This window comes from Panicum virgatum, chromosome 4N, assembly GCF_016808335.1.
Source record: "Panicum virgatum strain AP13 chromosome 4N, P.virgatum_v5, whole genome shotgun sequence".
In the NCBI taxonomy this organism is placed as follows: Eukaryota; Viridiplantae; Streptophyta; class Magnoliopsida; order Poales; family Poaceae; genus Panicum; species Panicum virgatum.
In genome coordinates, this window is record NC_053148.1 from 15,938,586 (window position 1) to 15,960,233 (window position 21,648).

A 21,648-nucleotide genomic window follows, 5' to 3' on the forward strand; every position below is an offset into this window, starting at 1 on the left:
AATGAAAATGGCGAAGTCCTCATCAATGCTTGGAACATACAGCAGCTACGTCGCTTCTATCCTTAAGAGTTCCAAGCTATTTGTACATCGTTTGTACTCGCATTCACGATTTCCCGAAACAATGAAGGAGTATGCTTTACTTGTTTATTTTTTGGGAACCTTCCGGACCCTCGGGGGCTCAGATGCGCACGAACACTGAGGTATGCCTGGCTTTACCCTTGGCAAAGCCAAGCCTCCCTCGGGGGCTACTACGGGGGGAACCCCTGAACGTCCTCAAAAATCGCAAATATTTTTTCGAAAAATTTCCATTTCTAAGTTTCTCGTACACCTGGAAAAACGGACGCGAGGCATAAGCAGCCATGGTACGGGGCCGGCCGAGTTGTGGGGCCGCCTACGCCTCTGGGATACGGCACCCCCTCACCACCTCACGCCTAAGTTGCTTATGAACGTGAAATTCCTCGCGGAAGTTTACCAAAGTCGCATACGAGAACACGGAAATAGAGTAAAGAAAACGAGGGCTCGAACGCACAAGGCCTCGATGGGCCACACCATCGATTTACAATTACTAATTTCTTACATCCGCAAGTACTATTACGAAAAGGAACTAATCTATTACATGGGCCCCGAGGCCCAGACTACCTACAGGTTATCATCCCCCATTTGCGAGTTTTCTACAGCATCAAATTCGGCTATGGGGGGATGTCGGCTTCTAGCTTCGCGGCCAGGACGGTGGCAAACTCCTCAGCGGCTGCGTCGGCGTCATCCATGATGGCCGACGCGGCATCTGCATCAGCGTCATTGGGGACCACGTACCCCGACGACACTCTCTGGAGGTCCATGATGTAGTGCGTCGAGGCCACGGTGAGGGCTCGCAGGACACCGAGGCGGAAGGTGCTCTTGGCGTGCTCGGCGATCCGGCCACCTATCGCTCGCAGGCGGCTGATCACCGAGCTACCAGGCACGGCGCCCTCCCCCTCGAGCTCCTAGCACACACTCACAGCGGTCCGCCCCATGTCAGTGTATTCAGCCTGCACCACCATGAGCGCGTTGTTGACCGCCTCTTTCGCTGCAGTCTCGTCCGCCACTCTCTGCCTCAGCTCTGATCAAAGGAATCAAGATAAACTGCGATAAATTAGAATCTAACAACAGCGAAAATCTCGAGGACTCACCCGCGATGTTCTTCCGTGCTTCCTCCTACTGGACTTGGGCAGCCTCCTCGAGTGAGGACAAGGAGTCTTCATTCTCCTTGAGGGCGGCCTCCGCGTTCCGCATGGCCACCTCCTTTTCTTCGAGGGCTTTTTCCCTTTTCCTCGAGGGTCCCGGAGAGCGTGGCGACGGCCGCCTTCTCGCACTGGAGCTCGGCCTTCTCGCCTTGGAGCTCAGCCTCCTTGTGCTGGAGCTCGGCCTCCTTCTGCTCGAACACCGTCCTAACGCGCTGCAGCTCGGCAGTCTGCGCCTCGGCCTCCTGAGCCTTCTGCTCCACTGCGGCCCTCTGGACATCACGCTCGCCGACGGTCCGCATCATCTTGGTGTTGGCGTCGATGTTCTAGAGCACCAAGTCGGCATTGTGCTGCCCAAGCCAGCGCATTTGGTTGTACAGCCGGGTCAGTTCGTCGCTCTTTTTGCACGAGATTTCCCTCAGCCGCTGCAAGTGGAAGAGCGTGAATGCAACGCACAAAATCAAGGCTAAATACAAATGACTCCGGGGAGGGAGCCACCTACCTGGCTAATCTGGAAATCCGTCGTTCTATGGAGCTCCAAGGCACGGTCGAGGTGGTTCAGAATCTGAGAGCCGGCCTTGAATTGTACCTCCCAGACGGATTCCTCCTCCTGCTCGTTGCAGAGAAACTCCAAGGGGACCCCGGATTGTATGATTGCCCCATGACGGGGCCCCTCGGACGTTCCCGCGTTGAGTACCTCCTCGGAGGCCGACATGAACTCGACAATCCGGTCGGCGGTGCTGGCCGCAGCAGTAGGGGTGATGTCCCTCTTGTCCCCGTACTTCGGCGCTGCCTACGCCGTCACCGTTGCAACACCGTCGTCCCGGGCCCCCGCGGGTGCCGGGAAGCTGGTTTCCTCCACTGCCGGCGCCCTTGGCGCCGACTCCTCCTACGCGACACCCTCGACCCCAGCCCTCGGGGGCTCCAGGATGAGGGTCTCCACCTCTGTTTGGCTGGCGGGGCGCTCTTGCGCGCCCCCACCCTCGACCCCAGCCCTCAGGGGCTGGAGGACGAGGGTCTCCTGTGACCGGCCGGGCGGCGCAACCTGCGTCGCCCCGACCGGCCTCGACTTCGGCGTCTGGCCGGGTGGCATTATTCGTGCCGCCCCGGTAGACCTTCCCCTCGGCGTTAGCCCGAGCGGCCGTTACAACGCCGCTCAGGCTGGCGTCGCCCCCGCTCTCCGGCGCTCGAGTCTGCTGGGCCCTCTGGGCCCCTCGAGCCATCGCCTCCTGGAGCTTCGCTGCCTCCGCCACAATGTCCTCGACGGTCAGGGGCTGCAGTGCCGTGTGCGGCGTGGTGCGCACCTCGGTCTTGAGGGCTTTGGTCGGCGCAAGCGGGGCTGCATCCCTGGTGACAGCCGTGGAGCTGGTAATTAGAGGAGAAATGCTGAAGTCAGTAGGATGGGGGGGTCGATTAAACGAACGCGATGAATAAAATTAAAATCACTTACCCGGACCGGGCGCTCATGCTGCGCTTGCCCGAGCCGCTCCTTCGGGCCCACGGCACACTGACAGCTCTCGACGACTGACCTATCGGCGTCATCCTCGGATCACCCTGGAGCCTCGAGGCCATCTGCACAGACATCTCCGCGCTCACCGCGGACCCGCCGTCACCCGTTGACACCGCGGGTGCGGGTGTCCTACCCGTCGCCGGTGGGAACGACCTCTGTCCTGTCACGGGCATAGACGAACTCCCACCCGCTGCCGGTGTGGGCGACCTCCGCCCCGCCCCTACGAGGGGCGGATCCACCAACGACACCGGGGTGAGCCTCACCTCACCTAGCATCACTAGCACTTCCTCATCGCCAGCCCCTCGATAAACCGTCGGGGAATCCGCGCCTGTCGCCGCCTCGTCGTCGTCCGAGAAGTTGAGCTCGACGTCCGAGGAGTCCTCCCCCTCCTCTTCGGAGGACTTGGGTGTGGCGGGCTGGGGCTTTCCCTCCGCGCGTGCAATTTTGCACGCCTTATCATGCTTCTCCTTCCTCTTCCTCTTCCTGGCGACGGCCACCTCTGCCGCGTCCTTCTGCTTCTTCACCTTCTCTGTGTGCAGGCGGTGGACTTCGCGTTCCTCCGGGATCGGAGGCCTCGAGGTGTATCCCCTGCGGCTCAACCCCTGCGAGACGCAACCAAGTCAGAATCAGGGAGTGGGAGAGGAGTAGCACAAATCGGCAAAGAATTGAAACTGGAACTTACCACCGAAATATACCCCGTCTCGGGGCGCATCTTGATCTCCCAAAGATCGTTCAGGTTGTCGGGAAACTCCACCACCGCGTTCCTCGCCCTCCGGGCAGCGACGTCACGGGGGAGCAGCACGAGCGACGTCCTCGAGCCTGGCCTGATGCGGTGGGGGCGATACCCCCCAGTCCTACTTCTCCGGCCTTTCCCGGAGCACCTTGTTGGTGAACGCCGGGAGCCGGTTGCCGAAGTTGCGCAGGTAAAACCCCCAGTCCACCCGGCGTTGTTTGTCGTCATTTTGTTGGGGATGTACAAGTTCCTCCGGGATGGACGCAAGTGAAGCACCAGACCGCCGGTGCTCGTGAACCTCTTCGGCTAGCCCCGCACATTCTCGATGAAGAGCTCTCCGCGGAATAGATGGATCCACATATCCCAGTGCACTTCGATCCCTAGATACCCCTCGCAGACAGCAATGAAGACCGCCGCCTGCGAGATGGAGTTGGGACCGAAGTTGTGCAGCTCCACCCCGTAGTACTCGCACAACGCCCGCATGAATCTACCGACGGGGGCACCGAATCCCCACTCGTGGAGTCGCACTAGGCTTACGACGTAGCCCTCGGGGGGATTCGGTTCGGCCTCCTCCGGCCGCGGGGGAATCCACGCCAGCTGCCCAGAGTCGTGGTTAATCGGAAGTAGCCTCTCTGCGGCTAGCTACTCCAAAACCGCCGCGGTGGCGGTGGACTTCCCCCACAGCAACGGCTCCTGGACATCTGACATCGCTTCGAACCGCTGGGGGAGGCGCGAAGGCAAGCTCTACGGTGGCCAAGGTGCGCTCTCACTCTCTCCTTCTTCCTCCTCTCACTCTCGGCACTAGGCTCAGGATGCAGGGGAGGCGGAGAAGGCAGGGGAGATGAAGGCAAAGTGGCCAGGTGACCCCAAACATTCCCCTCTTCCCCGCTTTTATCCATCAAGACGGGCGGATTCGCCGCCGAGGCCCGAATCCACCGCATTGAATGCGGTAGGTTTTGCTGTCGCTGACGGCTGGGCCCCACGACCGCGGAGTCTCCCGTGCGTGCACTTGGCAATAATTACGGCGCGGTAACCGACGGGTGCGGCGCGACTGTGGCACTGTTCCATCCGTCAGCCGCCGCCCACGCCGTTTCGTCTACCCGAGGGAACCGTAACGGAAGATTCCTTTCGGGGGCTTCTCACACTCGAAGGAATCTTATTCTGAGGCCTTACTGATCAGGGGTTCGATGCCTGGCCCATCGAGGGTTCGACAGACGCCCCAGATCACCAGTGTCAGGGACTGCATGGATGTGCCGTACAAGCTACCCTCGAATGCGGAGTTCGAGACATCCTATGCAGTGTTCAAGGACAGTCGAGGGTGCCTAGTAGGGGATCCATCGAGGGAGAGCATCGAGCTCTCGGACCCTATCGAACGGGTCAGAGCCCCGCCTAGCAAACCTTTGTGAGCACTTTATGTGACGTGTCCACGGACGACGAGCCGACCCTTATCGAACGGGGCACGGACGTCCACTTGAACCACCCGATAACAGCTCACTGAAGCAGCCATAGCTCGCGGCCCGGGCATGGGTAGCATGGTGCGCTTCACCCCTCCTCCCTGCGGAAGGGCGACGAAGGGTCGTAATAAAAGTCAAGGGTCCCCTGAACGCCTTCATGCAGGCCGGGGCTCGGGGGCTCCTCGCACACCGTGGTTCAGGACGCACCCTCGAATGGATCGATGACCATCGATTATGAAGTTCCACGTGTTTAACCAAAACCCACACACTTAACACATGCCTGCCACATGGTTCAGCTGGTCCCCGAGTCGCCACGCCAGCACAAAAAGCGCCGAGGCCGGCTAAAAGGAATGCCGATGCCGGCTGAAAAAGACGCTGGACGGCCACCCCAGTAAAGCAACCAAGTAGGGCGACGTTTATAGCCCTTGGATGAGTGCAAACACTCCTCCAAGGCCTCGGGGGCTACACCTGTGGGTGCGCTGGCGCGCCCCCACGGAGGAAACTTCACACATTCGAGGACCAAAAGCCTCTGCAGGGCTGACACTCACCCTTACACCCTCGGTCATCCTCTCCGTGGAGGAGAAGGACACTTCATTGCTCTTTACAAACAAAGATTACAAAAGGATACCGGCTCGAAGCCGTCAAAAGGTACAAATGCATTACCACCTACGTGGCAATTTTCCTTGTCTTGGGGAGGAGCGAGCGCCAATGAAGAGCACCGAGTCCTTGGCTGACATCACGACCAGGCTGCTCGGGCTTGCGAGGAGCAGCCCCCAGACCGCACGGGTCCGGCGGGATGCCCTCCTCGCAAGCTTTCTTCTAGCGTCTCCTACACCGAAGACATTGCGGGGGGTCAAGCTGGCGGACAGCACCCTCTGCACCATCTCCCCGAGAGCGACATTGTCGCCAAAATGGATGATGCGAAGAACGGCCACCAAACCTGGCGCCGACGCCATGGTCAGTTGTCTCAACGCCCCTTCAGGCTATGGGACATCGCAGAGGCAGGGCCCCACGGGCCCAATGTTCTTCTGCTAATCCCACTGAAGCCGAGGGATGGTGAGCACGTCCTCTCCTGCTTTCCCCTGCTGCTCGCAAGCATTCGTCTAGCATCAAAGCCTAAGGAAGCCAGGCCACCCCGTCCGGGGGACGACCGTGAAAGGCAAAGGGAAACATTACTAGACTTAGGCGACGCTAGAAGTAAGAGCAGAGAAGTTGGAGAGGAAAAAGAGTCCCACGACCCCTATTTATAGCTGCACCGGGCGCCAAGCTTTAGGCCCGTCGCAAGGGGAAGGCTTGGACCACCCGTGACGGTGCGGCAGCCCATGAGTAAAGGATGCCCTCGGTTACCATGCTGAGACATGACCAAACAATGCAAAGCCGAGCCCCTGGACGGTGAGCAGCCCAGCATCGGCGCTGGCCGACTACCCTCGAACGGCGCATCGCAAGGCGACCAGGGAAAGCAGGGTTGAGACCCTGAACACGGGACAGCGTGGAAATAGCACCAGCTGCAGAGCAGCAGGCGCCATCATGGCCCTAGCCTGCTCAGCGTGCTGACGCGTCTCGTCCCCGGAACGAAACAAGAAGGGGCGCGCAGGTGCACTGCCCCAACTGACGAGTTGTCACGTCCGCCATGCCAGCACCTGGATGCGCCTAGCAGGAGCGCAACGCCGATCGATCACATCAAGGGGTAAAATTGCCGAAATACCCTTTGGCCGAATCCCCTGACTCGACCAAAGGCTCTGGGGCTACTGTCGGGTACCATGATTAGGGGGCACCCTAATCATGGGACTAGACTTGCCCTAAAAATGTAAACACGTGTTCGGCAACCGGGCCCACGAAGGCCTACAGCCTCCTTCCAATCTGGAAGAAAGGAAAGGACTCAAAGAAGCCCAACATGTGGCCCATGTACACAGTGCGGCCCATCCGCATCCCCCTCAAACCCGCAGGGTGATCTCTGCCTCGTTCGAGGGCTCCCCGCCAAAGCCCTCGACCGCACCCGTCTCTGCCTCGCTCGAGGGTAGCGGGCCTACCCTCGGGGAGGCGGATCATCTCCACCTCGCTCGAGGGTAGTGGACCTACCCTCGGGGAGGCGGATCGTCTCCGCCTCACTCAAGGCCACCCCTCGACAGAAAGGACAAACGGCCCTTCCGCTCACCCGCTCGCCGTACAGAGGCATTAATGCCAACCACTCCTCTGCAGCGCCCGGGTCAGACGGGGTCAGGCCGCCATTCCACACAGTGGCTGTGACCGGAGTCTTGTCCGGCAACTACGGTCACAGCTCCGCCATTTCAGACGCTGAGGCGACACTGTGGGAACCTGCGACGCAGTGCAAGACGTGCTCGGCACTGCTCAGCTACTATACTGCCAACTCCCATACCTCCTTCGTACTTTCCCTTCCGCGGAGCCCTCTAACTCCTCTCCGCCTTGAACTTCTTCTCCTCTCTGGACTTCGTTCCTAGAACACAGGCAAATCCTCTAGCGCCCCCGAGTTCACACAGCCTCAGGGTAGTGCGGCCGCACGGGGATGGATTCGGTGACGCCATGTGTCCCAGAGGTGGAGAGGCTTAGGGCCTTCAGCCGTGGATTCGGACCCCCATGGTCGGGTCCGGGACCTCCACGTGCCCATCCGGACCCCCAGTCGGGTCCGGGACCTCCACGTGCCCATCCGGACCCCCCATGAGCCCCCGACTCAGCACTCCGCTCGGGAGGGGTCCGGAGCCACCACGTATCCCGCAGACGTGGGCGCGGGCGCTAGCCTTCCGCTGGGAGCATGCTCGCCACGTGTCCCACAGACGGCCTGACCAGAACAAGACCCTGGTCTGAAGGACGGTATCCCCGCAGCGACGACCACGCCGCCCGTTGGAGACGCCAGGACGCCGGCGCAATCTCCGCAAGACCAAGGACGACTGCCACGCCCGGCGCCATACCCCACAGTGTACTTTCCACAGTGCTCGACCACTGCACCCCCACGATTCGGGGAGAAGACGACGACTTCCGCGATCTCCTGTGCATGTACACCGCGCCTCCTTGCATCTATAAAAGGAGGAGGCGAGCTTTATCTTAGGGGGTTGGCCGATCATTCGGTAGAACACAACGCTCAGCGCTACTCACAGAGCACATACGCTCTTCTGAGCCCTGATATTGGCACCCGTCTCAATCAACTCTTCCTCTAGTAGAGTCTTGGGAGTTTCCCTCCCTCTCTCGCCTCACTTGTACCGCCTACTACAGGAACCCCCGGTGCAAGACAGTACAGTGCTCTCGCACACCTCTTTGCTGGACGTACGGCCCCACGGCCGGAATCAGGATAAACCCGTGCGTTACTGTGTTGCCTCTTGCATCAACATCTGGGACGAGAAACACGCAGCATCATTACTGGTTGAGTCCGGACCGCCGAGTCAGGACACCGACATATATTTATTACAATATATTTTGTTTCTAATTTATTTTTATGTATTTATATATTAACATATATTAAAATATTTATTGATAAATAAACTAATTTTAACTAGATATCTTTACTATATTGTTATACTTTAGTTTATACATGTATAACAATTTTGTAATCTAAAACTACCAATGAAGAAAATAGCTAAATTTTATCTTATATATCAAGTAAATAGCCAAAATAAAATCTGAATCCGATATATCCGTTTTACATTCGTATCTCCAAATATCTAAATTTGTATCCATATTCAATTTAAAATGTGATATAATGTATTATCCGAATCTAATTCTATGCAAATCGGGTCTGATTCCATCCTTAATGCGAGCTCCAGAGTACGGCAAGACATGCATATCCATCCACCAGTACGGATGAGCAGTAATAAAGCCGTTCGCTTGCCGCAGAACTGCAGTGAGCGTGTAGGTGCTGGCGGGCAGGCTGGGCGCTTCGAATTCGGGCCGGCTGGTTTGGCCGGTCAAGCAGGCACGAGGGCACAGGGCAGGCTGGGGCGTACAGCCTATCTGCTGTACCCGTACCTGACCTTTTAAACTGGAGATCTGACTGCAGTGCGACGCCTCTGGCCTCTTCCGGTTTTGTTTTCTCTTCCGTGGTAGATTCGGGCCCTGTTTGGTTTGTGCGGCAGCACGAGTTGGATAAATTTTGATCAATAATTAAGGATACTAAATAAAGGAAGATTGTAAAACTAATTTCACAACCTCTGCGTTATTTCGTAAGACGAATCTAATGAGGTCTTTGACCGCACGATTAGATATTGGTTACTGTAGTACTACTATGGCCAATCATCGATTAATTACCGTCATTAAATTCGTCGCGAAAAGTTACACCCATCTGTAAAAAGATTTTGCAAATAAATTTTGTTTAATACTCCATACATGCAAGATTTTTTTTAGCGCGGATAGCGCAAATCAACAAACAGGGCCTCGGACTCTTCGGTGCAATGTCTACGGGAAAAAAAACTCAAAAGCGTCATTTTTTTAACGATACGAGTATTTGTTTTGCACAAGTTATTACCTAGCCAATATAATCTGTACTTCATAGCATGTTTATTATCACCCTAGCTGGCTACATTGGCTCTTGACAAGATGAAGTAGAAGTCATCGGAATCTTCCATCTAACTACGATGGAAAACATTATATTTTCAACTTGAGTATCTCCAGCAGATTACTCATCTCTCATACCTTACATATTTTTCTCTCCATCATCAAAATTCTTTTTTTATATTTTTTATAACTATTGTTGTAGCAGATTACTCAATGAATAAGGTAGAGGGTGGAATCCCCTAAATTTGAGCAAGAGGTGTGTTTTGACTATCACCAAAAATATTTTGGTACCATGCCTGAAATTGATAAATTGTTGGAGCATCTCCTATTATCAAAAATAATAATTTTTTGTTATTGGCGGAGAGATAAGTAATCAGCTGAAGATGCTACGAGAACCTACGAATTCTCTTGCACTAACACATTAAATATGGACATTGCAAGTCTAATATAACATCTGATAGGAAGTATACTTGAAAATACATGCCGTATGTACGTGCATCGCCCTTAGTCAGTGAGAAACCTTGTGCCAGACAATCATCGCCCGACTTAATTTTAACTTGGTTTTCAATTTTTCCAATAAACTGAGGAAGCAATTCAGTCCAAACCCATGAGTTCTTTTTTTTAGAAAAAAAATTATATCCATTTTGTCTGGATATAAGATGCCGATACGTCCTTCTCTCTAATAAAATTTCTGTTTTCTTCGTGTTCTAGGATGTCAAAAGTACTGCTTAGACACGCTCAGGCACAACACATTCTTGCCTTTTTGCAAATGCCCTGACGTTTGACGATTAACTCCCCAAGGTTTGAGTCGTTATCCATCTTGGAATTATTGTTTCTAATCATGGCTTGAGACAGGTTCTTAAATTTTCTTCGGTTTACCTTCGAGTATTAGAGCTTTGTTACAATGATTGTAAAGTACCAATAGATACTTTTAGGTTTTGTCTTGAAATTTTTTTTCTAACCATTGATCAATAGAAGCTATTTATAAAAGTTATATTAAATTAGTATTCAGTCCCATTGTTTGGTACTTGATCCCACATTTTTGTACCACTAGGTACTTTAGTCTAGGGGCCTGTTTGGAACATTAGCCTCGGGATAATTTTGAGGGCTAATGTTTAGCCTTCAATTGGTAGGCTAATGTTTAGCCAAAGGTGGGCTGTTGGGATGCATGGGATAATTGTTGATCAATTAGCACAGATCCTAATAAATGCACCCAACTTCCATCCTCTCTCTCCTACTCCCTCCGTCCCCTTTCCCGCTCTGACAGCCGCCCCACCCTCTTCTCCTCCCGCTCCGAACGCCGCGCGAGGTCCGCAATCCTACCCTCCCCCTTCTAGCTCCGGCCGCCACGCCGGGGTCCATCGCACCGCCACGCGAGGTCCGCCACCCCGCCCTCCTCCTCTCCTGCTCCGGCTGCCGCGCCGGGGCCCGCCGCGGTACCATCCTTCCCTCCCACTCCAGCCATCGCACTGGGGCCTGCCAACGCCCTCCATCTCCACCGCAGGAGGTCGACCCCGGCGGCAGGCAGGGTGGATCTGCTGCGAAGGGGATGTGTCATGGCAGCGGCGGTGTGGATGAGACCGGTGGTGGCGGTGTCAGACCCAGGGCAACGGGACTGCTTACAGGCGTGGAATATTCTAGAGTAGGGATAGCGCATGGATGTACCTTACCTCTCTTATAACTAACCGATTAGGCGTAGGACTAGCTGACATACAAAAGGAACTACCCGACCCTATTAGAATAGGACTCTGCTAGTGTTCGGCTAGGACTTTCTATGTAACCATGTCCCCCCAAACTATATAAGGGCGGGAAGGGACCTCTCCAAAACACACGACACAATCATCAATCCCTAAGGCAATACAAACAACCACACAGGATGTAGGGTATTACGCCCCGGTGGCCTAAACCTGTCTAAATCTTTGTGTTCCTTGCACCATCGCATTCTGATCTTGGCAAGTCTCTGCCTACAATCTACCACCTCGGGGTATCCCTCGGTGGGCTTGGCGGTAAAACACCGACAGCTGGCGCGCCAGGTAGGGGAATTCACCGACGATCACCGGAAGAATTCGATGGCATCGCCTAACAGCTCCGATCCCGTGCTCGCCAAGGGCACAACCATCACCTTCGGTTCGTGGGTCCTTGTCGCCAACGGCTCGGGCGGTTTCAACGCCCACCTTGCTGACCCCAACGCACCAGAGACATCCGAATCAACTCGACAACACACCGCAGATGAATTCGTCGATCATCTCGACGAAATTCCACTTCCAGCTAGCGTAAAAGAAACCCGAAAACAACCCGATTTCGACGTAACAATATCTCTTTCCAAAACACCTCCCGAATTGGAAGAGGACTTGGACCGCCTGCTAGAAGCCTCAACTCTGGGAACGCTTCTACATCCAAAACAAGATAGATCGGAAATCCACAAGGAGCCTGAGAGGTACAGCCCACGACTTGATTGTTCGGGCCATACCTTAGCCGGACCCAAGGAGGATTCCTTCTCTGACTCCGGATGTGAAGAAATCGTCCCAGAATTCCTGGACCCAGACACTGATCAAGCATTCATCGACTACTTGAACAAGTTAGATGGCCCAGATTCGTTTGACGATCTTAACGGGTGGTCAGACGACATCGACCTATTTATGGAAGGTTTGTCCAATCCCAACAAGATCGAAGAACTCTGGGAAAAATCTAAAGCCAAGAAATTTTAGGATGATCCTCAATACAACCCGATCAGCTACAAACAAGATGATTTTTCCGTCAACATCACCTCGCCAGACGACTCTGTTCAACTTGATGATTACATGGGACGGTGGTGCAACACCGCTTACTAGAGGGTGCAATTTCCAGATTCGCCCACCTTGCTCTACGAATCATATATCTCCCACTCAGACAAAGAACTCAAGCAGGCAACTACTTATGTGGAAGAACATTTTTTCCATCCTGATCACGCTTTCACCAACAAAGACCACCTCCGATATTCTCATGGATTGTATTCCCATGCGGCTCCCCACCACAGAGGTTCCAAATCTGAATTCTACTCCAATTCAGAAGGGAATTCAGATAAGGAAACCTCAACTGGGAAAGGGGGAGCCCTTAAAAGGGTTTGCACTCCCGACTCGGACTCTACAAAGAAGACCGAGACCTACCAGAACTCTACCAAAGACGGCAACATAAATAGAAGACATCAAAGCACATCCAAGACACAGGAAGAAAGACGAGATCGCCGGATCCTCGGAAGTTCTAGTTTCCAAGACGACGAACTCCCCTTTCAAGAAGGTGCTCCTCTAGAAGAAGACGAAGAAGATACTCCCCGATCAAGAATTCCTCTTGGGAAATTTTCATGGCAATCATCTTAGAAATCCAAGAACCAATCGATGACTCGTTGGAATGAGTCGACCTTGTTGACTACAATTCAAGCGACTACGACGAATTCCTCTCTGACGCCGAAGTTGCACCAACAAACGAAGACAACGCCTACCCACCAACTTCAGAAGTTACAGTTACTATCAACATGGAAAGTGATGAAGCAAAAAAGATTCGTAATAAAAGAGAAATATGAGGAGACGCATCGCTGCAGAACGACACCAACAACAAATTGGCGATGCATTCGACTACTCCAACAGTGACCTCCGCAACGTTATCAACATTGGCCGTGATGCTCGCACAGTAATCATCTCTAGGAGGAAAGAACGACAAGAAGCAGAAGCCTACAGTCCAACCTCCAACTACTGCATACCTGATGACTATGATCAAGCTCCACGCAAATGTCGCCACATCAACTCCATAACTTCACCATCACATAACCAAGTACAAAACTACTCGATACCAAATCAAGACTAAACATATCGCAAGCTACACCAAGGAGGAGGCGCTGGACCACACCACTGCCACACCAGGGAGAGGGAGATGCGCCACCGACGAGCTGAAGAGGAGGAGCGACACTGGGACCACCGCGGCCCAGGGAGCTTCGCCATTCCTGCGCCCTGAACGTCGACCACGGCGTTGCTGCTCGTCAGGCACAGCATCGCCTCCTCACTGCCACGCCTCGTCACGGCCCCGAGCCCTTCGTCGCCAAGCCACACGGTAGGTGCCACAGCCCCTGTCCAGTCCAAGCCCTTGCTGACCGACGTGCTACAGTGGTCGATGAAACCTCTGTAGTGGCCCTAGGTTTCCCTGTCCCGTGTTTGTTGCAGGAGCCCGTCGCGCCACGTTCCACATCCTGCAGCCCGCCATCGCCAAACCACCGCACCAGAGCTGCCGTGGCCACGCCATGGCCATGCCCGACGCGCACGCTCGAGGAAACCGCCCAAGGTCGCCCTTTTTCCAACACCACGGCATGCACACACACAGCCGTAGTATAACCGAGCTTTGCCTTTGCCTCCTGGACATCAAACCAGCCACATCGTCACGAACATCGTCGTGAACTCGCGTTCGCGACGTGGTCGGCCCTTTCTGGAATTTCATCGAACACCTGCGGTGCGCACGCTTACAGCGCTTACACACGCCACAACCTCGCCACGAGCTGCACCGTTGCCTGGAACGTCTCCATGTTGCTGTTGCACATGCACTCAACACAGCCGACGCGGCCGAACGCGCACGAATGCCCTCGGGCATTCTGCCGAACACCTTTCGGGCAGCCTTTAGATTGTTCGCTACTCCGATGTCGCGTTCTACCTTCGCCTCGATGCTTCTACCTTGTTCTAGCCCTGACCTAGTGTAACCACGCCGCGGACCTGGAACGCGTGCGTTCCACTCACGTTCCGCGCACGACCGCGAACCAAAACCACCTCGGTCCAAGCCAAGACCTGACCTTAGCCTTACCTTGCCTCGCCACGACCTCCTGAGCATGAACGCACAACGTTGTCGCGTTCGCGACTCGAAAAACCCTTTTGGGCATTCTATCGAGCACCCTGGGGTTATTTTCCCTCGCACGCTCGCGCACCCACTTCTGGCCTGAACGTCACGTTCCGAGCGCGTTCCCACGCGTTCCCAATCCGTCTTACCATGACCTCGCCTTGGCCCACGCTTGCCGCGTCGCCGTCAACCTGTCGCGATGCCGCAGATCGAGAATGCCCGCATTCTGCACAAGAACTCGTGGTCATACCCTCGCTCCGCACTCATTTCTCTTGTTGTCACCTAGAATGACGCCCTAGCACCTTTGCACGCGCACCCGCCGCCTCCGACGCAGCCGAGCGCCCGCAAATGCCCTTTGGCATTCTACCGAGCACTTTGTATGCGGCTGCCAAACCACGCTCCCGCGCACCTGACGTGACGCCGCTGGCTTGTTCGCCGCGTCGCCGTCGCGTTTCACCTCCGCCTCGTTTTGCTTGCCCTATTCTAGCCCTGGCCTCGTGCCAGTTCCGACCCGTCGGGTCACCGTGGACCGGGAACGCCCGTGTTCCGCGTGCGAGCACGCACCGAAACCCCTCGTGGACAAGTCGTGACCTGACCTTGCCTATACCTAGCCCCACTGGCGCTATACCCTTTGGCCACACTCACGACGCCGCCGTCGACCTAATGTGCCCTGCTCGCGCTCGTCGCCGCCATGACCCTGAACCGCTGAGAGTCTTCGATGCACCGTTCCGAGCCACCACCGCCGTGCTCTCGCCTTGCCCGAGCACACCTATCCTCGTCGCTATCTCGCCGTCGCCACGCTCTCGCAGTGTTCGCGGTGTGGCGAGCCCGTTGGGGCGTTCCATCGAACGCCTTGCTTGCGCCTAGTACACAACACACGCACGACCGCACGCAGACAAGCCACATCAGATCAGCCTCGGCCGAACACAATCCCGCTTAGCCAATTGGAGAGTATGAGAGAAAGCCGAGCGGATTGGGCCGCTTCCGGCCCAAACCCGCGAAACCCTAGGTAAGCCCGACCTATCTCTCGACCTGTTAACGCCTTCGGCTTTTCCTTTTTGCTGACGATGCGACCCGACACGTGGGTCCCACCTGTAAACCATTGTGCATGGCTGACATATGGGACCACTGACCCTCGGACCCTACCTGCCTGTTGACCAGGTCAACAGTCAACGCGTTGACTTGGTCAATGCTGGCGCCAGTAGGGCCCACTACTGACGTCAGCAGACCTGACCCGCCGGTGATGTCATGCTGATGTTAGCATGCCACGTGGCATGCTCTGGTGTTGCCACGTGCCACCTTTGTGTTTTTCTTTTTCCAATAATCAGTTATTAATTTTAGAAAATGGTTTAATCTTAGAAAATTCATAATAAATTAACCGGACCTCTGAAAATTATGAAACTAGTTTCATAATTCTTCTAAAATCATGATCTACCTGTTAGAGTAGGTTTTATTGTGAGTTGGATCTTATTTAAGCAGTTTTGTGCATTTTTGCACTTTGCCCCTGTTTTTATGCGTATTTACGATTAGGTCCTTACGGGAAGAGCTGATCGACGCCCTGACGCCAGAAGACCCAGGAGGACGTCCCGGACTACGAGAAGCCCCTGAGACTCCAGAAGACTACGAAGAGTTACAAGGTTCACGCCCATCTATGAAATTGAATCCTATTAGGCATTGCTTGCTAGATTATGCTATCGCTTTACTTTATGTTAAGTTGAGATAAACCTGCATAGCCTATTGTTTATCTACATTCCTTGTACTCCTATTGCACCTTGAATTGATATGTGAGATGCTTTGGCTACCTTGTGATTGTGTTGTGTGGGAATTCATGATATGATAGTCTTGGCGTGAGTGAAGTATGCCTCCACTATAGGAGTTGGTGAATAGGCCTTTTTGCCAGGGTGAGTGACTTAACCTGATCCTCGGATCAGGGGCTGGGGGCTTGTGTATTTGGGCACAACCCTATGGAGCACCTGTGGCGGGTGCGGGTTGGTTCCTTCGGGAACTTTAGCGGTATTAGGCGGGCAATACTTGTAATGGGTGCTGACCGCAGACCGTGTTTACGGGACGCACTTTAGATGAAGATGCTTGCCCTGGCATGATTAAGGACTTGAGTTTGTGTCCCTGGAATCGGAACTATGTCAAACGTGCACACCACTTATCCTTTATGAGGGGGGAACCGGCCCGAGTTAGCTATGCGCGGCACCATACCTATAGGAGAATAGGATATCAGTGTCAAGGGGAGAGGGCAGGACCCTATGGCCCCCGATCACAGGATTCGTGGAAATCCCATTCTAGATAGCTTCACAGCCCTGGGCGACCTACTGCGGGAGGACGCATCCCAAACCGGGAGCAGGGTGGTGCCGTAGCCGTTAGTTTCGTACTAGGCCGGTGTGTAAGGATCACCGGGGTGTCCGACCCTAGAGGGGGAGGGGGTGAATAGGGTCGCTAATCGCTTTTTAACCTAGGGCTCAATCTAATTGCATAAGATAAACCTAACACGTCCTACACATGTTAGTAATGACTAAGGTTTATCTATGCTACCCTCTACTTACCCCAAAAGACTTGCAACCTATAGCCAATCCTAATCAAACTAACTAGGAAAGTAAAGGTAAGCAAGAAAGAGTAAATACGGAAACGTAATGCGGTAAGTAAAGCGGTAAGGGAGAGGATATGCAAACTCCCGTGAAGACACCAAGACACACGATTTAACGTGGTTCGGTTAGGACACAAAAGTCCCTCCCTACGTCCACGGCCACTTGTCCAACACGAACAAGTGTGATGCCGAGTCTCTTCGCTCGATCACCGTCTTGCCACGCCTCCAAGGCTCCCGACAAGCAAAGGCTAAGTGACACCAAGTCACAAAGACGAGGTCACCGCCACCGTCTATCTCGAAGCGTCACCACGGCACCGTCTTCACTATCTTGGAGCTTTAACACCAAGTAGGGGCCTCCTTCCCCGCACAAAGTGTCGTTGCCACTCCACACCAAGTCGGAGGGTCACACGACGAGTACAAGTCTTTGCTTGCCGCATCAAGACTTCTCTCAAGGGAGCTCTCGCAAGAACTAATCCCTAATCAAGCACTAAGCACTCTAACAAGTGTGCTTAAGCCTATATGATGTACAATGAAGCTCTATGGTGGTTGGAGATGATCTTTAGCTCTAGTATACTTCCTTGAACTCCAGCACTCTCAAATGACCCGGCCTTGGGGGTATATATAGGCAGCACAAGCAAATATAGCCGTTGGAGAAAAGCTGCCAGAAATGTGCTTAACGCCGGTTAATCCGACGTACCCCAAAAGCCATCATCGGTTCAACCGGTGTATGTAAACTGCCACTTGAAAAACTAGCCGTTAGCAATTAACCGGTGTATCGCCGGTTTAACCGATGCAATCAACCGGTGTATGTAAAATTAACGTCGGTTTAACCGGTGATTGTAACTTCTTCACGTTCCTCCAAAAACCACCTCTCTGGACAACTGAACCGATGCAATTGACCGATGCATCGTCGGTTCAACCGGTGTATGTAATTTCCTCGGTCTTTATCTGCCAATGCACCGACGTATATAACTTCCGTAGCGTCGGTTCATCCGGTGTAAAACCCTAGCCCGCAGACCTTCTCTGTGATTGCTACGCCTCTCTTCTCTTTGTCATCACTTGAACCTAAAAGCCTGAGAATAGTCATCTTAACAATCATATTAGTCCAAGTGTTGTGTTGTCTATATCAATCACCAAAACATTATATTGAAATATGGCATGAGAGGCCATTTTCGCTACACGGTGCCTCAGGGTCAATCGGGTCGTTCCCGGCTGGCGTCGGGGCGAGTGGGACCAGGTGTACAATCCCTGCAGGGTGAAAACTATACGTATAGCCGCGTACTCGGTCATGTACAACTCTGAATCCGGCTTCACATTCTAGAGTAGTTCCACTTAATATTTTTCTACCTCCCTCTAGAACTACTTGCCTGCTCGGATAGCAGTTGAGATGCGGGGAGAGGGAGTTCCCACATCGACTTGGGATGGGTTTGGAAGGTGTGAGTGATCGGGAGTCCGGGATGCCGGAATGTTCCGCGTCAAGGTGTTTTGGCAGAAGTATATGATCATATACTTGCTTGCTGCTTGCGTAGGAAACCCAGCCTTATCCATTGGCTATCTTTTGTACCTTATTTGCATCCACTTAAAGCTTGCATACGGATGGTGACGTGAACATATCCCGTCCTTGGGGATAGTTTGCTAGATGCAGGATCCAACTTGAAGATCAAGCCCTACGGAGAAGAATGAAGCTAAGGATGGTTCATGCTACGCTCAAGGTTGCCTGTGGAGGTTAAGTGTTCGTGAAGAATGGCCCAGAAGCCTAGTTACCCTGCTTTTCTCTGATTGTTTTCCTTTAGCCCAGGGGGCTTGTACTCAGAATTTCATATTACAATCCTTTGGATTATGTAATAAATAAACCCGTGTAATGATTTAACGCGATGTATGTCTGCGATATGTAATTGAAACAAGTTCTGTATGTGATCCAGGGACTATCACGACGATACAAGGAGTCGGGTTCGCCTTCCGGGAACCCGGTTCGTTTCATACATTACTCAAAGATTGGACCAAATTCGCAAAGCCAAGGAAGAATTAAAACAGGATAGAAGAAACTATAACTCACCTAGTAGGGAGTCCGCTCCCACGGGTGGAGTTGTGGCTTCAACCTCCTTTGGCTTCCCAGACTCAACGTCAGGGGTCACCTTCTCAGATGTTGGAGCCTGGACAGAGGCAGCTCCTGGCATGGATTCCGAGGATTTCGGCTCGGGGGCTGGGGCAGAGGTAGGTTGCCCAAGACCACCCAAGCCGAGATCGACTACTTTGCTGCTCAAAAGCACAAATTCAACCACCAGCAATACTTACCAGGTCGACTTCTTTATGGGAAGTTTTTTCGGCCTCAGTACTTTCAGGGGCGGAATCGCCCCTACAGCAATCGGCTCCTGTCGGTGTTTTACCGCCAAGCCCACCGAGGGATACCCCGAGGTGGTAGATTGTAGGCAGGGACTCATCGAGATCAGAACGCGATGTTGCATGGAACACAAAGATTTAGACAGGTTCAAGCCGCCGGAGCGTAATACCCTACGTCCTGTGTGGTTGTTTGTATTGCCTTAGGAGTTGATCGATGATCGTAATGTGTATCGTTGTGGTTTGGAGGGGTCCCTGCCCGCCCTTATATAGTCTGGGGAATAGGGTTACATGGAAAGTCCTAGTCGAACACTAGTAGAGTCCAACTCCAACTGGATCAGGTAGTTTCCTTTGCGTCTCAGCTAGTCCTACTCCTAGTCGAGTAGTTACAAGAGAGGTAAGGTACATCCATGCGCTATCCTTACTCTAGAATATTCTAGACCTGTAAGCAGTCCTGCTGCCCCGGGTCTGACAAGCCCCCGAGCTCTTCGTAGTCGAGTCCTGCAGTGTGGCAGAACCTCCCGACACAAACCGGCTTAAGTGCGCTAACCATCATTGCAAAGGCAATTAGGTTTAACTTGCACAGCAGACGGAGCACATCGGAGGTCCGTCGGGTAAATTCCCGATAAAACCACTTAAACCTGGATCGAACAAAGCAGCATAACTCACGCGAAGGCGAGTCCAGAGATTACAACACCTCACAATATAATACACCACAGAGAGTTTAACATAACTGTAGCATTACAAACCAAGTTCCAAATTACAAAGTACTTTTCGTAAAGCCAACATTAAAGGAAAGCACCAGAGTTCTTTATTGCAGCGGAAACGATACACGATATCTAACGACGATATGGATGTCACGATGAAGCCCGATTCGTGACATCACTTGTTCTTGTTATCGCCGGCCGGGGACGTATCCCACTCCACGGACCAACCAGGCGGGAGAGTGCAAGGCCAGGTCAGACTAGCAAACATGTCCTCCAAAGTATCTCCTGAAACAAAATTAGCCACAAGCAAGGCTGAGTATACTAATACTCAGCAAGGCTTACCCGACTAGGACATACTTAGTCCTCTAACTAGACATGAAAGGCTTTTGGCTTTGTGGGGGTTTGTTTTTGCTGAAAAGCCACAAAGAGTAAGTCCTTATTTCAGATTTTTGCTTGCAAGTTCTAGTTTAATTAACCATTCTACATTAGCATCTATCCAATAGCATACATGGTGGAAAACAATTATCTTTCATCATCCAACAATATTCATCATCATATACATTCCACTTATTACTCTATGTGGCCAAAGGGTCAAGCAGTCTCAATAACCGGTGAGAAACAGACGATTCGAATCGAATTTGTTAACCTGGCCAGGCAGACCTAAACACACGTCACGTGGTTACTCCCAGAGTCACACGTGCAACTTTTCCCTTCAATTCCCGCTTCACGGAACAGGCCCACCACCCTCGACTACAGAGCCCGGCTATGTACCCGTCATTAGCTAGATGAGACCGATGTCAAGACAGTGGGAAGGTATGTTCCGGCCTCGGTTCAATCCAGTACTTAAGCTTACCGATTACCATATTCTCGGCATGTGTCTAGTACGTTCAAACGCTTAACCACCACTACCACACACTGCGGCCTTATCACTTTTCACTAAACAGACGGGGTCATTCCAGGTATCACCACCCCGCCTGTAGACCTTATAGTTGCAGCAGGTAGTAAACAACCAACTCCTATAATTTCTCGCGAGTGACAGGAAATCACTCGACTTCTACCAAACCATTAGCATAGCTAACTAGCGACCTACACATACTAGTGTTCAAGCATCGGTACCTAGGATCATGCAACTAAGGTTCAAGTCAACTCCTGTAACTTAAATGCACAAGTAGATAAGAACAATAATAAGTTGCATAATTTAAAAAAAAAGAAGGACATGCTCTGGGGCTTGCCTTCCTGGGCGTAACTGGATCCGGGCTCTTCCGAAATCGGGTTCGGGTCTTCAGTAACTTCAGTTAGATTCACCTGAGCTTCACGCTACTCACTCTCGGACTCGGACACAAGCTCGTATGTTCCGTCAGCGAGAGTGGTAGTATCTATATGAGATGCACATGGGTGAGTTGTTGTGATGATAACAACTTATAGCTTGCTTCACTATAAAGTTGTAAATCAAACAAAACCCGAAGTTAAAGAGTGAAACACTTCCATTCATATTTTACTGGGCAATCGTTTATAGAGTAGTAACTCGACATATCTAACTACACAAGGCATCATGATCAACAGCACAAGAAAGCTATACTAACTTCCTAAACAAGTGGGAGTAGTTTCCTATAGCAATTAAACATGGTTTATTAATAAAACAACAACTCAGCACACATACAGTAGTAAATTCAACAAAAATTACATCAAAAATAAGGTAAACATAACTAGATATCCTGCAAAATTCATCCCAAA

The 21,648-nt window shown here is 52.7% G+C and overlaps 1 protein-coding gene and 1 long non-coding RNA gene across 2 annotated transcripts; one reads left to right on the forward strand and one right to left on the reverse strand.

Annotated features, from left to right (window-relative positions):
* Positions 1 to 2,666: 2,666 nt before the first annotated feature.
* LOC120669176 lies at positions 2,667 to 4,171 on the reverse strand. Its single transcript, XM_039948969.1, has 2 exons — positions 4,118 to 4,171; positions 2,667 to 3,332 (listed from the first exon to the last, which is right to left on the reverse strand). The coding sequence occupies exons 1-2, from the start codon at positions 4,169 to 4,171 to the stop codon at positions 2,667 to 2,669; spliced, it is 720 nt and encodes a 239-aa protein (XP_039804903.1).
* Positions 4,172 to 13,276: 9,105 nt separating this feature from the next.
* On the forward strand, positions 13,277 to 16,070 carry LOC120671111. The gene is made up of 2 exons (XR_005673511.1): positions 13,277 to 13,507; positions 15,819 to 16,070. It is a non-coding gene; the product is annotated as an uncharacterized LOC120671111 (long non-coding RNA).
* The last annotated feature ends 5,578 nt before the right edge of the window (positions 16,071 to 21,648 follow it).